Genomic DNA, 16841 nt, shown 5'->3' on the forward strand with positions numbered 1-16841 from the left:
GTTAGTTTGTTTTAACACCAGGGTGGATACTTCCCTCAGAGATTATATTTCAATCCTTTATCTTATTAAGGGAAGATGTGTTTTGTCCATTAATCCAATTAGCCTCAGGGATTAATAAGATTGGGCTTGCTCTGGTTCAGGAAGCACACAAATAGCAGTCAAGCATAATTAAACTTCAGCTTGTCAGTAATGGTGGTAACTGTAGTCCTATTCCCTTGCCTGCTCTAGTTATTATTTTTACAAGCTATGCTCTCAAATTACATGACGTGAATTCCTGATTAGAATGTCTCCATTCATGACCAAAAAGCAAGAGGCTGCCCTGAAAACATTGACTTTCCTATGTTTATAAAAGTCCTCTGCATGCTAAATATAGGCAGGTAGGTCCCAGCCCAGAATAATGTTTTCAGTACTGAAGAGGAATCTTGTTCGCTTATAAAGGCATGAAAATGATTTGTTCATTATTCTGACATCTGTCCTGGCAAGGAGCACTTTCTAATCAGAGCTATTCACTGACAAGCTCAGCTGTGGGGCTGCTTGAGCACTGAAGAGTTCCATCCCTTAGATGTACACAGCTCTTGGCATGCTTTCCTGTTTGAGGACATATGGTCTTTAGCTTGAAACAATGCTCTTATGCTACTGATACACAAAACAGAGAAGCTGGGAGGGGGGGAGAGTGGAAAAAAAATGAGAAATAAACTGAGAGGAACAAACTGCTAAGAACAGCACAAACTACTGCAGTAGCATTGTTCTGCTAATTGCTGCTTAGCAAAATATAGCTACTTCTGAAAGAACTAAGCCGGTGTGGAAGAAAAGAGAATTTACTCTCAGGCAGCCTCGCCACTCCAGCACTTAATCAAACTCCAGAGCAGTCAGCCATGGAGTTCAGCCAAGAGCTTGCGAGCAGGACTACATTTCCCAGCGCTCCCATTGGGGGAAGAGCGACTCAGTCCCAGCAAGTCCGCGGTGCCCTGTTTGTTGCAGGAGCTCCGCTCCTAACTGAGGTCAAGGAGGGACTCTCCAGCTGATCCTTGCTGCTGGAGGTAGCACTCCTTCGGCACAGAGCACAGTAAGTGGGGAACAGTGTGGGGAAGGACAGGTCCAGACCCACCTATAGCCGGCTGTACGGCGTAGGTGCCATTTACAGGCAGGACAAGGGAAGTCTGGGCTGGCCTCCCCAGATCAAGTTCTTACTACTTCTGAGTTTTCAGTGAGCCTCCCCAAACCTTGTCAGGAGAGGGTTAAACGCCTGCACAGACTGCATTCCAGCGTTCCAGGTACTGTCCCTCTTGCGCGCCGCCGGTGCGGTGCCGCCGCCCGTCGCAGCGCAGAGCTGTTTGTAAACTCCCGGCGGCAGCGCTGCCTGCCGCGCCGCCGATTCTCACACGCCGAGGCAGTCGGAGACGCGGGGGTGGACAAGCGAGGGCCACGTCATCCTCGCCCCACCAGATTCCTTCAGGCACACGGGCTGTGCCACAAGTCACCGTCGTGGTCGCCGTCGCCCGCCCCAGCCCCTCGGCAGCGTGCCAAGCGTCGAGCACAGGCGCCGATGCTCTCCCCAGCAGCTTCCGCAGCAGGCTCGGCTTCCCCAGGGATCATCCCAGTCAAGACCACCCTCGGCTGAGACAGCGGGAAAGAGGGGTATGGGGCAGAGATGTCAGAAGCCACAAGGCAAAGCCTGCACGTAGGGACAGGAGCCCCTGCTTAGGCGCCGCTCAGCCTCGGGAGCCATCGGTGACCTTTAGGAAGGGAAGGACTCCCTGGCTCTTCGCTGGCACCGTTTGTGTGTCTGTAAATCGAAGCAAATGCAACTTCCTCCTTAAAGGGCTGCGAGTTCCAGGGCTGGGAAGTCAAACATTCAAAATAAGGTTGATGAGTCACAGCTCATTTTTGTTTGAGATGAGTGCTAGAGCTGGTGGCATTCCTGGCTATTTTCTGACATTCTGAAGCTGAGTTCAAATTGCAGTCTGCGACTGCCTGAGCTGAAAATGTGTGGTAGGATCCTCTGGCACCAAAAAATCCCAATCCAACATTCATAGCTGGAGATGATTCAACTCAGCTGCAACTGCTGTCTCTCATCTAACCTAGGGAATTCTCTTCCACAGCTGATATTTTGTCTTTCATTCTCTTCTGGCATCAGTGCCTTTCCCACAGATCTGCTGTGTGCTGTGATAGGATGTTCAGTTGGCTGGTGGCCATGACAAATGTGTAGGACACAAACAACAGAGCAGCCACCTTCACTGCTCTGTTCCCCAGGGATACAGAAGTTTAGGACAGGAACGTGTGATCTGGTCTTACAGCAGTTTCTGCAGGACCTGAACACACTCACAGATGGAAGCAAACTGAAGTATTTCAGGCTTGGAAAAGAGTGGCTGGGAAGCTCAGTAGAGACAGACATGGGGGTGTTGGCTGGCAGCTGGCTGAATGTGAGCCAGCAGTGTGCCCAGGTGGCCAAGAAGGCCAATAGCATCCTGGCCTGGATCAACAGGAGGAGTGAAGTGATTGTCCCCCTCTTCTCAGCACTGGTGAGGCCACACCTCACATTTGGTTTCAGTTTTGCCCCCCTGCCCCCAAGAAAGACATTGAGGTGCTGAAGTGTGCCCAGAGAAAGGCAATGAAGCTGGTGAAGGGTATGGAGCAGGTCTGGTGAGGAAAGGTCTGGTGAGGAGCAGCTGAGGGAACTGGGGGTATTTAGCCTGGACTAAAGGAGGCCAGTGGGAGATCTTCTGGTTCTCTACAACTCCCTGAAAGTAGGTTGTAGTGGGATGTAGGTTGGTGTCTTCTCCTGACTGATAAGTGATAGGATGATTGTTCATGGCCTTGAGTTGCACCAGGGGAGGTTTAAATTGGATATTAGAGGAAACTTCACTGAAAGGGAAAAAACACTGGAACAGGCTCCCCAGGGAAGGGGTTAAACCCTCATCCCTGGAGGTGTTTAAAGGACACAAGACAGGTACTGAAAAACATGGTTTGGCACCATTATTGGTTACAGAATGGTTGGACTCAGTGATCTTAAAGGTCTTTTGCAACCAAAACAGTTCTGTGATTCTGCCTTCAAACAGTCTTAAAGACTGCCTGACACTGGTGTGATGTGTGACTAGAGGCTAAGACCACTGCCATAATTGTAGAAAGCAGATGGCAGCATTGTGCAGACTGTGCAAGAAAGAGATGTCTGGTAGCAGTGGGCTATTGCACCTGATAAATCAAAGGGCTCTTGCATTCTACTCTCTGCTTTTCTCTTTAGGCAGAGACAGCTCCCTGTAGGTGTTGGTTATGGCTGCTGTTTTTCGAGCAGCACATAGAAGAGCTTCCTCTCTTGTCTGCAGGTTACACTCCACCTATGTTAGAAAAATGAGGTAAGATCTGTACTATATCTGTACTATGTACTGTAAGATCTTCTGTACCATGAGAAGAATGGAGCTTGGCATGTTTATGTCCACTGTCAGAAGCAGCCCTACAGAAACCCAACCTGGGGTTAATCTTTTAACAGCTCAGCAATAACTTAATGTAATGCTCTGTGAGCTCTGTAAATGATAAGTCTCTTCACCACTGATAAGAACTGGCTCTCTCAGGCTGGAGTTTGATTAACAAATGACTGTGCTTGCTCTCCTCACTAACCATCTCTTAAAAGTACAAGGCAGGCTTGCAGGGGTGCTGCTCACATTGGTTTAAATACTCCTTCAGTCTGAAAGAAGCACATCCTGGCACCCTTTTTGCAGATGGGCCATAACTCTTGAGTTTGGCTCTTGCCCTGCATGTCAATGTGACAGGTAGAAGATACCCTGCAGGAGTGCACATAGTCTGATGGGAAGCATATTCAGCATTCAAGGTAGGGACACAAACTGGGACCCAGGAAGTTCCATGTGAATATGAAGAAAAAAAATCCTTTGCTGTGGGGGTGACAGAGCTTTGGAACAGGCTGCCCAGAGAGGCTGTGGAGTCTCCTTCTCTGGCGAGATTCCAAACCCACCTGGACATTGTGATCCTGGGTAAGCTTCTGTAGGTGTCCCTGCTTTATTGGACTAGATGATTCCCAGAAGTCCCTTCTAATCCTTACCACAGTGGGATTCTGTGATTTGAAGTGCTCAGTAGCCTTGCCAAACAGCACTTGGAGCCTTTCAGATTGGGGAGATAAAAGAGAAGATCAAAGTTCTGTGCACACAAATGATCATGTCTCTAGAGCAGACCTCTAGGATTAAAAGACTGAGTTAATGATCTTCTTAGATGTCCAAAGCTTGAGGCTACTTGTGTGGTAGTACAAACTGCAGTACTTTCTGTCACGTGGCACCTTCACTAGAGGCTACAGCCCACCAAAGAGTCAGCTGTCAAAAATTCTAGAAGCATGTGGAATACATAAAATAGAATAGAATAGAATAAATCTCTACTACCTGCTTTGCTTTGTGCAAAATAAATGTGTCCAGGTAAGTGTAATGCAGGTGATCTCACCCTGATCTGAAGTTCAGCTTCCCAATTATTTTCTCTTTGCAGATACTTAAATGAGCTAAAGGAAAATGACAGCCTTTGTAGACAAGCCCAGACCTTGGGAACTTTTTACCTCTTTCATAATCTCTCTCCCTTCCTGCAGGAAGTTGAGAAGAAATATTTGGTACCACAGGTCAGTGCAGCAGGTAAGCAGGTGTCTGTAAAGAAACACCTCCTGGATCACAGACCTGAAGTGATCCAGAGACATTTGCCACAAGCAATCCTTTAAATGGGGGTTGAGAAATCTATCAAGCTGTGCAGGAACATCCAGCTCTATGCAACACACCAAAGACTTCATGGTTAAAACCAGGACATGTGGACTCAGACTCATGCTCTTCATAACTACGTTACCAACACACACCTGGTCTGCTTTTAGAGGATCAGTTTTAAACACCTGAGATTAAGCCTTTTGAAAGGAAGGGGCTGGCAGGAAAACAAGCATGGTCTGACTGACAAAGGTTATTTGGAATAATGGAGGAAAAGTTTTCTTAGAGGGAAAGGTATTGGCCAGTGTAGGATGGAAGGAACACAGACAGCTCCTCCCCAAGCATGACAGTATTTGCATCTTTAGCATGACATGGTCACAGCTTCCAGCAGCTAGGAGGAAAGCCAGACTATTGGTCTCAGTCTGAGTGGTACCACTTGTCTGGTCCCGTCTCACATGAGCACCCTGCCTTGAGCCAAGACTTGTCCAGAGAGAGCCTTGTGGTTATATGCATTTGCTTTCATCACAGCTTTTTCTTCCCCTTTCCCCTGCTGTTTAGAGATGAGAAGGATGCTGGAGAAACTCAAAGAGACTGAGCAGTGGATAGAGAAGTCGGTGCTGATCGGCTGTTCAGATGAGCACGTACCACAGTTTGCCCTGGATTTAGGTTTGGATGCCTCTTCTTCCATCCCTGTCAGCACCACCTTAGATGTGCTGAGATGAAGATGCTGCCCAGGCAGTATCCTGGTCCTTGCTGGGGGAACGTTTACTGCCAAAGAGGACTCAGCTGAGTGTCTTCTTCCATCCCTGTCAGCACCACCTTAGATGTGCTGAGATGAAGATGCTGCCCAGGCAGTATCCTGGTCCTTGCTGGGGGAATGTTTACTGCCAAAGAGGACTCAGCTGAGTCTCTGCAGGAGCTGTTGTGAGTGTGGTGGGTCAGAGCCCAGAACCACAGTGCCTGTGGCAGTAAAGGTGAGCTGCTGGCGGGTCACTTAACATTTGGGCACGTTACCACCAAGGTGATGTCACTTCCATGGGAGCTTCCAGAAATTGTACACAGGAACAAGGCAGGGTGTCAGGATGGGATAACAACTGTGATTTAGGAGATCAAAGATTTTGTTGTTGTTGTTGTTTTTAAGCAGGAGCCTTGGAGAAATCACTCATCGAGTCTGAACTCAAGGGCTCGTTCACTGACTTACGCAAGGCTCTCTTCGTAGTGGATGGGAAGGATTCTCCTTTGCTGGCTTCGGTAGTCCGCAGGATTTTCTACTTTCTTCAGCTCCCATATGAGAGATTCACAGAATATTAGGGGTTGGAAGGGACCTCAAAAGCTCATTCAGTCCAACCCCCTTGCCAGAGCAGGGTCACCTGGAGCAGGTCACACAGGAACACATCTGAGCAGGTCTTGAATATCTGCAGAGAGGGAGGCTCCACCACCCCCCTGGGCAGCCTGCTCCAGGGCTCTGTCACCCTCACAGGGAAAAGGTTTTTCCTCCTGTTTCCATGGAACTTCCTCTGCCTCAGCTTCCACCCATTGCCCCTTGTTCTATAGAATCACAGAATCATTAAGGTTGGAAAATATCTCAAAGATCATCAAGTCCAAGCTCCTACCCAACACCTCCATGACTGCCAGACCACATCCCAGAGCGTCACATCTACTCATTCTTTTAGAAGAATAGAATAGAATAAACCAGGTTGGAAGAGACCTTCAAGATCATCGTGTCCAACCTATCATCCAACACCACCCAACCAACTAAACCATGCAACCAAGCACCCTGTCAAGTCTCCTCCTGAACACCTCCAGCGATGGTGACTCCACCACCTCCCCGGGCAGCACATTCCAATGGGCAATCACTCTCTCTGTGTAAAACTTCCTCCTGACTCCACCACCTACCTCCCTGGGCAGCCTGTTCCAATGCCTGACCACTCTTGCAGTCAAGAAATTCTTCCTAATATCCATCCTAAACCTCCCCTGGTGCAACTTGGGGCCATTACCTCTCATCCTGTCATTAGTTACTTGGGAGAAGAGGCCAACATCAGACTCACTCCAGCCTCCTGTCAGGTAGCTGTATAGAGCAATAAGGCCTCCTCTCAGCCTCCTCTCCTTCAGGCTAATTATGTTTTAATACATATTGTGCAAGTACCTACTGTGCACTTTCAAAAGCAAACTGAACAGACCAGGTTAGCATCAACCTGCTGAATGTCCAGTGTGACATATACTGACCTTACCAGTAGTGACAGCAATCCTAGTTTGTCCTCATCTTAACAGCTCTCAGGCACTAGTTTCCTGTAACCCTCTAGGCAAACTGAATTTGATGATCTCCTCTTGGAGCTGCTCTTTTAAAATTGCTCACTTAGAAGCTGTTACCCTGCAGATTCTCTATGTTTGGAAGCCCTAAGGAAAGACCTGTATGTGAAACTCAGCCATCCTGACCCAAAAGAGAAATAGCTCATGTTTCTTTTAATGCTTTGTAATATCTGTGGTGCTTGAGCTATTTTTCAGGAAGGTATTCAAGATTGGAGACTCCTTGGAATAGTTCAGTTCCCATGATTTCTCCCATTATATTCCAGTAAAGAGCAACTCTTCCCCACCTCCCCTGAATGTGCTCAAATTTGGATGCTAAAGCAAGAAGCATGAAGCACTGGTTGCAGAACCTGACATTTTTCAGAGCATTGACCTTTCTCAGGCTTTCAAACATAATCAGAGTTTATCTGCAGGACTGCATGCTGAGGAGAAGACAGCAAAGTATCATTCAGGGAGACTGCTCTGAATCATCTCTTTGCCTCAGGTATAAGGTGAAAGGTCTGGAGAACAGGTCTCATGAGGAGTAGCCGAGGGAACTGTGGTCATTCAGTTTGGAGAAAAAGAGGCTGCGGAGAGACCTCACTCTCTGCAACTCCCTGAAAGAAGGCTGGAACATGGTGAAAGTTGGTGTCTTCTCCCAAGGAACACCTGATAGGGCAAGAGGAAACAAGACTCAAGTTGTGCCAGGGGAGATTTAGGTTGGACATTAGGAAGAATTTTTCCCTGAAAGGGTTGTCAAGCTCTGGAAGAGGCTGCCCAGGGCAGCAGTTGAGTCCCTGTCCCCAGAGGGATTTCAAAGCTGTGTAGATGTGGTGCTGAGGCCATTGGACTTGATGATTTTGAAGGTCTCTTTCCATCACAACGATTCTGTGATTGTATAAATAAGATTTGTGTTTCTCTCTTGGTGTTTACAGGCCCAGTCCCTCCTCCGGTGGCACGATTCCCACCAGTACTGCAGCAGAACTGGGCAGCCCACTCAGAAGAACGTAGCTGGCAGCAAGCGTGTCTGCCATGGCAGCAGAATAACCTACTATCCACAGGTGAGCACACCATGGCAGCACAATGACCTTCTATCCACAGGTGAGCACACCATGGCAGCACAATGACCTTCTATCCACAGGTGAGCACACCATGCAGCACAACAACCTCCTATCCACAGGTGAGCACACCATGGCAGCACAATAACCTACTATCCACAGGTGAGCACACCATGGCAGCACAATAACCTCCTATCCACAGGTGAGCACACCATGGCAGCACAACAACCTCCTATCCACAGGTGAGCACACCATGGCAGCACAATAACCTACTATCCACAGGTGAGCACACCATGGCAGCAGAATAACCTCCTATCCACAGGTGAGCACACCATGGCAGCACAATAACCTACTATCCACAGGTGAGCACACCATGGCAGCACAATAACCTTCTATCCACAGGTGAGCACACCATGGCAGCACAATAACCTTCTATCCACAGGTGAGCATGCCATGGCAGCACAATAACCTACTATCCACAGGTGAGCACACCATGGCAGCACAATAACCTTCTATCCACAGATGAGCACACCATGGCAGCACAATAACCTTCTATCCACAGGTGAGCATGCCATGGCAGCACAATAACCTACTATCCACAGGTGAGCACACCATGGCAGCACAATAACCTTCTATCCACAGATGAGCACACCATGGCAGCACAATAACCTTCTATCCACAGGTGAGCATGCCATGGCAGCACAATAACCTTCTATCCACAGGTGAGCACGCCATGGCAGCACAATAACCTGCTATCCACAGGTGAGCACACCATGGCAGCACAATAACCTTCTATCCACAGGTGAGCATGCCATGGCAGCACAATAACCTTCTATCCACAGATGAGCACACCATGGCAGCACAATGACCTTCTATCCACAGGTGAGCACACCATGGCAGCACAATAACCTTCTATCCACAGGTGAGCATGCCATGGCAGCACAATAACCTTCTATCCACAGGTGAGCATGCCATGGCAGCACAATAACCTGCTATCCACAGGTGAGCACACCATGGCAGCACAATAACCTTCTATCCACAGGTGAGCACCTCACCAGCCCAGGTTTGCCACACAGGGTCTCTGAGGAGACAAGCCAGTGCTCTAGGGAACCTGAGACGGGCAGCAGGAGCGCTTTGCCAGGAACTGGGTACTTCAGGGTCATGCCAGTGACCCTCAGCCAGCTAGGAAAAGCAACAATTTGCACTTACTCCTTTGGTCTGAACTCCTTGCTTTGTTTTCTGATGTATTTAGATGTCTCCAGTGGTTATCACCCTGGTGTCTGACGGGAGCCGGTGCCTCCTTGCACGCCAGCCTTCGTTTCCCCGGGGGATGTACAGTGCTCTGTCAGGCTTCTGTGACATAGGTAAGGTGATCTCTCATCCAGTGTGCTGGCCTTGGGCATGCAAGGTGTGGGGGCAGAAATGATGTGACATCAAGCAAAAGCCTGTTGACAGAGGAGGATAGAAACATCATCAGGGAAAACCATACTGGATCTAAATATCTGGTGGGGCAGTCCAAGCTGTGTGTACCTGCAGAGCAGGAATTAGGGAGTGTATCAGTTGCCCTGGTCCCTGATGGCAAAACACAAGCCTAATACTCTCCAGGTTAGAACCCTGACATGCTTTTTCAGTCCATTTTGTGTCTAGTGCAGCCTGGCTCAGAAGAAAGCCTACAGACCTGATGTTACAGGAGAGAAAATGGCTTTAAAAGGGAAATGATGAAGAGGCAGCATTGTTCTGTCCAGCAGCTGTATATAGGCAAAGCCAAAAATGTCTCTGATGCCTCTGTTTAAGCACTGCTGATGCTGATGTTTAAGCACTGATTCTGCTCACAAGTGTGTCCAGCTCAACACAGTTGGAGCTGCTGCATGTGTGTGAGCACCCAGGGCTGGAACACTTCACAAATCTGAAGGGGGCCTACAGGAAGGCTGGGGAAGGACTTTTCAGGATCTCATGTAGTGATAGGACTAGGGGGAATGGAATGAAGCTGGAGGTGGGGAGATTCAGGCTGGAGGTGAGGAGGAGGTTCTTCCCCATGAGAGTGGTGAAGCCCTGGAATGGGTTGTCCAGGGAGGTGGTTGGGGCCCCATCCCTGGAGGTGTTTAGGACCAGGCTGGCTGAGGCTCTGGCCAGCCTGATCTAGTGTGGGGTATCCCTGCCCATGGCAGGGGGGTTGGAACTAGATGATCCTTGTGGTCCCTTCCAACCCTGACTGATACTATGATACTATGTGTGTAAGTACATTTTCTTGGCCACGGCCTGCTGCCCTGTAAGGCTGTCCTTACCTAACTTTGGTTGCTTCTAGGTGAAAACCTGGAGGAGACAGTCCGGAGAGAGGTGGCAGAAGAGGTCGGCCTGGAGGTGGAGTCACTCTGGTACTCAGCTTCTCAGCACTGGCCGTTCCCCAGCAGCAGCTTAATGATAGCTTGTCACGCCTTGGTGAGAGCTCAGCAGGCTGAGGTGAGCAGGCTCAGGTTTCTCCGAGGCTTTCCACTGCCCATCTTACCTCTTTCAGACCACACTTTAGTTTGGAGTGGATCAGATCCTCTCTAAATGCTAGATCCACAGGCTCTCTCTCCAAGTGAAGAACAGCCTTCAAAATAATCATCTTTTCTGGTGCAACATGCCAGATTTTGCACAGGGCACTGTGCATATAGAAGCTCAGAGCCCAACACCCTGTGTTTCTCCATCTGAGCTTTGCAGGTGAGGCATTCGTGTGTGTTAATGGTGTATGTGCCAAAGAATGTGCAGAATCTGCCATGTGATACTGTGCTCAGCCACTGGTGCTTCACAGGCAAGTGCCATGATGGTCTAGGGCTACCTGATTTGTGGTGTCCCCAAGGGAACCAAAACAACAAAGCACTGGCAGACAGTAACATCCTCTCCTGGACTGGCATCAGCACTTAATTCAGGAGGACTCTGGGCATTCTAAGCATAGGATGTTTCTGAGTGCAACTAGAAGCAAAGCACTGCTGCTCACATTTCAATCTGATTTCAAGAGCTGTTACCCTCTCAATTCTTTCCAGATCAGTGTGGACAGCGTGGAACTAGAGGAAGCCCGTTGGTTCGGCCTGGAGGAAATCATGGAGGGTCTCAAGAGAGAGCCCAGATCTTCAAAGCAAGATGATGGTAGTGTTTTACCCTGGTTCCCTCCCAAGCAGGCCATTGCTCACCAGCTGATTCAGGAGTGGGTAAAGCAGCAGACTTCCCAGCCAGCTTAGGCATGACTTCATCAAGTCTGTGATTCTGCCAGAACTACGAAAGCTTGAGACAAAAGCTACCAACGTTACTGCAGGCAAAGTCTGTGGTACAGTGAGGACAGCACCAGACTGATGGCAGTCTTAGGTACACAGACCCACAAAGCCACTTCTAAACATCCCCAGACAACTCCAGATACAGTGGATCACCTTTGAGATCCCAAGACTTGCAGTTAATGTACCATAAAATGCTTAGTTCCAAAGCATCAAACTCACTGTCACCAGCTGCTGCTGTGGCCCAGCAAGCCATGGAGCAGTGAGGCCCTGGCACTTATGTTCTGTTTTCCTCCATTTATTCATCTGGGATGGCTATCAAGCACAGGATTTTTCCAGGAGGAAAAAAAATATCAAAGGTACAGTGAATGGTACCTTTCAAAGTTCATGTTTATATGGATCTGGAAGAACTATGCCCCACTGCCTGTATGCTCTCCTCTTCTCCTGTTGCCCTTCTCACTCAAGTTTCCAGTTTCATGTAAAACATCCTTTGGGGTTTCTTTTGCAACTGTTAAATGGGCTCCTATTTTGTTGATGTATCTGGGCAACTAAAAGTCTGCCTAGAGAGGGATAATTTTGCCCATCCTGTAAGGTGATGTTATTCCCATTCCAGGGAAGAGAGAACAGAGCTATCTGGTGGTAAAGAGTGGTAGAGCAAAATCTATGTATTAGAACCCAGGTAGTGCAAAGGTGAGAAGGAACTGTTGTAAGGAAGGGCTGCACTTCCAACAGAGAAAACCCTGAAAGGAAAGGCTCAGTGCCTTCTGCCCTGTGCCCAGGTCTGTGGCTTGCCTGGAGAACTGCTCTCCTTTTAGTAATGAGATGGTACCACTTCTCTGGAAACAAAGAGACAATCTGGGCAAGGAAAGCTTAGCAAAAGCCACAGCTGGAAGGCTGTTTGATCTGCTGCCGATTCGCGCTGACAGTCCTTTCTGCCTGCTTGGTCAGACTTCAAATGCCAAGACTGCAAAACCATCAGTACAGATACTCAAAGGGGGGACAGGGATGCATTGCTGATTGCCACCAATAAGATTCTTTGCAGGTGAAAGACATTTTGAGCAGTGTTAAAAAGCTGGAGTTAAAACAGCTGAGCAGCAAGTATAAAAGGGCAGCTTTGTTTCTTCAGAGTTAATTGTACTTTAGGAGGCTGGGAGGGCATTGTTTCAGGTCATGGTGACATGTGCAAACACCTTTCCTACCCTGGCTATCACTCAGCCAATATAAACTCACATACCAGAGCATGCCTTTTCTCTCTGTGGACTTGATCTGTCTGGCATGCTGTAAGAATGCTCTTGGTACAACCACAGGCATGGTCTCCTCCCCTCCAGCCCAGCCAGACACACCACAGGAGCCCACACAACACTGACCTTAACTACAACACCCCAACATCTAGTTACCTCTGGAACATGTCTTGTTGCCCCTCCTCGTAGTTCCTCCTGCTTTCTCTTTCATCACACCATTCTAATTCCCCAGCATTGACCTCTTCTCTCAGCTCTGGAATCTCTTTTCATTTTCAGCCTCTCTCCTTTCTTCCTTTTCTCTGCAGTAGAAGATACTGAAGAGTTAGATACCCACTGGCAAGATATTCTCATCCTCTTTCCTATTTCTCCCTAATGCCTTCCTAACTCACATCTATGTGGATCATTAATGTGCCCCAGCTGGCTTCCTAGCAGTGCACAACATCCTGCTCTATGTACTTACTACTTTTTAGTATCCACACATGATCTGTTCTCCCAGTGGCTGCAAAAAAGGTCCAACAAGTAAAAAAGCAGCAAAATGTAGCATGTGTGAGTGAAAGGAGGAATGGCTGTGTGAATTCTGCAGCTATCTGAGCTTTGTGGTTTGTTTTGGTACTTTTACAATGCCTATTTGCAGTGCCTGTCTTTGCCAAACCAGCTGCAGTGTGAGCAGCTTCAACATCAAGGAAAATCCACCTGTGTTTGGGAAACCCTGGGTTACTCTGCTTACCAAATTAGAATAGAATAGAATAGACCAGGTTGGAAGAGACCTTCAAGATCATTGTGCCCAACCTATCATCCAACACCACCTAATCAACTAACCCATGGCACCAAGCACCCTATCAAGTCTCCTCCTGAACACCTCCAGTGATGGTGACTCCACCACCTCCTCAGGCAGCCCATTCCAATGGGCAATCACTCTCTCTGTGTAAAACTTCCTCCTAACATCCAGCCTAAACCTCCCCTGGCGTAGCCTGAGACTGTGTCCTCTTGTTCTGGTACTGGTTGCCTGGGAGAAGAGACCAACCTCTGCCTGTCTACAACCCCCCTTCAGGTAGTTGTAGAGAGCAACTGGGCAGCCCAAAACTGGACACAGTTGATTCCAGGTGTGGTCTCACATGCTAAGGACCATTATCCAACCAGTAACTAAACCCCTTTGTTTTAAGTGCAGCAAGTTTGGTCAAAGGTATCTTGCTTCCTTAATAACAGTAGTACCCAAAGTTTCTCTTCAACTAGAGATTTGTTTCAGGAGAATTACACAGAGGAAGAAAGGGACTAAAAACATTCTTTCAGGTGCTACACATGACCTTTGCTGGTTCCTGATCCTAAGGAAAGAACTGGATGTAACATTATCAACTCCCTGGATGCATACTCCAGGTGAAAGAATCTGCTCAATTTATTCACCTACAACAGGCTCAGGCTGTCTCCTTGTAGAGTTACCAATTCCCCAGTCCTGAACACTCCCTGATCTGAGGGGAGCAAACCCTCAATTGTGGGTTTTAAGGTCAACATGCAGGCTACCAGTGAGCTCCAACTGAAGGAGAGCAAGGACTGACTAACACTAGCTCCTTGAACTGTCCTTCCTACGCTGCTGACACAGACCTGTCTTGGTGGGGCATCCCTTTGGGATGATGTGGAGGTACCCAAAGCAGAAGGCAGGCTGGTCACAGGAGGTGTGGTCATTACTGCTGGTCCTTGCTCCATGCTGGTAGGCCAGGCAGTGCCTCAGCTGCAGCTGAGAGACACTCACTGACTTCAGAACAATTCTTAAGAATTGCAGTCTGTCCAATGCTCTGAGCAGAGCAGGCTCAGACTTCATCAGTTGCTGCCTGCTTTCTACAACAAGGAAGCGAGAGCAAAAGCAAAGCTACTTCTCATTTGTTTCCTTCTGTGACTCACATTTTAAAACATAGTTTTAACCATATTTTAATTACCTATCTATCTATCTATCTATCTACCTACCTACCTAAGCTATTTTCAATCTACTCAAACCCTTTTTGGTAGAGCAAGAACAACTACAAGCAATACTCTCATTACATCTTTTGAAGAGCCTTCAATTGTAAACTGTTTAATAAAAGCCTTAATCCATGCTCTTTTGGTATGAAACACTAATGGTGGCCTCTGTTTCTGTGTAAGGCAATACACAACTATGGACAGGACAGAAACACAAGATGAGAGATTGTTCTCACTGGCCTTTGCCTCAGAAATCTGGCTGAAGCTCCCTGCAGTCAAGACAGGACATGCTCCACAGAGGCAGGTGACCTGGAAAAAGAAGCAGGCAATTCCTGACAGATGTTTCTTCCACAAAACACAGCAGAGCTTTCCCATGTGAAAGATTATCAGACAGGCAAAAGGGACATAGCAGCATATTTCTCTCAAAACCACATCCATTACACGAGTCCTCTTTGGGGACACTTGGCTGGGTTAAGTCTCTCCACTGCTCTCAGAGGCTGCAAGGGCTTGGAACTTGCAGGAAGACTGAAAAGCAGTCAACCTGTGCCATTACAAGCCAGCTGTTTACAAGTATTGCAAGCCATCAGGACACCTGGGCAGCTATAAAATAATAGCATTCAGCTGCTTAATTTCAAATAGCTTTTTGGGCAGCTATAAATCAGTAACATTCATCTGATTAATTTCAAATAGCTTTCTGGAGAGCACTGCAGGCAGGCCCAGAGCAGCATTCCACCCACCTAGCAAAAGTAGCAGGGCATAAAAGGTAGGTTTATCTAACTTGTTGCTCTCTGACTGAGGAAGCTCAGAAATACCTTGCCTAGAAATGGTGTGGATCAAGAATTCACTTGCCACATGCTCTCCCATCACCTTTGGCTGTTTTGCTGCTGCATGCCATTTTCCTACCCAGAGGGGTACTCCTCCATTGTCTGAGTTTAGCATTAGGGGTCAGAGAGAAAGGTCTTACATCAAGAGATGACTTTACCTTGAAACATGCTCTGAGCCACAGTGGATACAAGCTGAATCTGATGTTTAGCCTGAGAGGACACAAGCACTTACTGGAGCACCCTGACAACATGACCCTGTTCAAGTCATTTTTCAAGGAATCATTTCTCAAGTAGCCACAAGCAATGCAACTCTGGCAGCTGCAAGGGACAGGCTGTCAGAACAACTTGTAACTACACAAACACAGTTCTTCTGCTGAAATGAATTCAGCAGCTCCAGCCTTCAGCTCCCATTTTAAACTTCTGCACTTTTGAAACAGGGCAACTGGTGGCAAGCAGCTGTGTGAGGGGGGACAAAAAACGGCCAGATGCCATTGGTGCAACAATGCATCCACCTGGGAATGACTGAGCACCATCAGAACTGCTGTTGTCAAGTAAAAGAGGCCTGGCTGCCAATCTGGAAGGGGTGTGACTTGCATTTTCTTGAAGAAAATCAGGGGCACTCACTTGGTGATGTCTAGAATCATTGTTATATGGAGAAAGTGAGGTTGGCATCAGCTGTCACAACCACAAGAAGGACAACAGGAGCAGAAATACAAAGCCTCTCCAGCTCCCTCACAGCAAGAGCAGTACTGGCACAGGGACAAAAAATGCTCCAACAGTGTCCTTCTCCACTGGTCCTTGTGCCCAGCTGTACACAGCACCTTTTTATAGAGTGTTCTCTACAGAACTTCATATCTAAAGCAAAGATAGCTACAGAGAAAAATGGCAGAAGATAGGAGACCAGGCAAGGACAAGGTTTTTCATGAAGACTTGAAGAGATTGAGGAGAAAAGAGTGGTACACAGTATGGTCATTCTTGTGTCAGGGAATGCAAAGGCAGCCCCATTTCTCTGGAAATGCTGCAAAGGGAGCCAGAAGGTTTAGTGGTGGATTAACAGAAGCACAAAAAGAAAGGAGGTGAGGTTTGGGATAGGGGCAGAAACAAATCCACACCCCATTTTTGTCAAGAAGTCTACAAATCTCCACAAGATCTTCTATGAATATTCATAAATATTAAGCTAGTCAGGGTGCTCAAAAAGGTGAATGTTGGCCTAGAAGAAGAGCAGCTATGTTCTTTAACAGGAACACAGCAAAAGCAAACAGATACAAAAATCAGTAAAGGTGATCAGCCTGAAGCACAAGAACCTGGGAAATGTTTATTAGTGAAAGAAAGTCTGTCTGCAGTCAGAAGGGGCATGAAGTCATGACCTGAGGAACAAAGACAGTTAAATATGACTGCTGTCAGTGTGCAGCATGGAGAATGCCTGGATTCACAGATTCACACAGACTGCATTGGGTTGGAAGGAACCCTCAAAGGTCCTCTTGTCCGACTCCCGTGCAGTCAGCAGGGGCACCTCCAACTAGATCAGGCTGCCCAGGGCCACATC

At 47.8% G+C, this 16841-nt stretch overlaps 1 protein-coding gene across 1 annotated transcript; it reads left to right on the forward strand.

Annotated features, from left to right (window-relative positions):
- Window positions 1-960: 960 nt before the first annotated feature.
- On the forward strand, window positions 961-14624 carry NUDT13 (nudix hydrolase 13). The gene is made up of 9 exons (XM_068140365.1): window positions 961-1066; window positions 3242-3353; window positions 4486-4625; window positions 5244-5351; window positions 5830-5936; window positions 7907-8032; window positions 9282-9393; window positions 10335-10489; window positions 11056-14624. The coding sequence occupies exons 2-9, from the start codon at window positions 3271-3273 to the stop codon at window positions 11248-11250; spliced, it is 1026 nt and encodes a 341-aa protein (XP_067996466.1). The 5' UTR covers window positions 961-1066; window positions 3242-3270; the 3' UTR covers window positions 11251-14624.
- The last annotated feature ends 2217 nt before the right edge of the window (window positions 14625-16841 follow it).

Source organism: Melanerpes formicivorus, unplaced genomic scaffold (genome assembly GCF_026170545.1).
Source record: "Melanerpes formicivorus ecotype bairdi unplaced genomic scaffold, bMelFor1.0.p_v2 SCAF_6, whole genome shotgun sequence".
In the NCBI taxonomy this organism is placed as follows: domain Eukaryota; kingdom Metazoa; phylum Chordata; class Aves; order Piciformes; family Picidae; genus Melanerpes; species Melanerpes formicivorus.

What these genes read in the sequence shown, in the direction of transcription:
- NUDT13 (XM_068140365.1), top strand. Translation starts at nt 3,271, where the DNA reads ATGGCTGCTGTTTTTCGAGCAGCACATAGAAGAGCTTCCTCTCTTGTC. An exon ending in ATTCTCCTTTGCTGGCTTCG is followed by an intron (nt 5,937 to 7,906) that starts GTAGTCCGCAGG and finishes TGGTGTTTACAG; the next exon opens with GCCCAGTCCCTCCTCCGGTG. An exon ending in TGAGAGCTCAGCAGGCTGAG is followed by an intron (nt 10,490 to 11,055) that starts GTGAGCAGGCTC and finishes AATTCTTTCCAG; the next exon opens with ATCAGTGTGGACAGCGTGGA.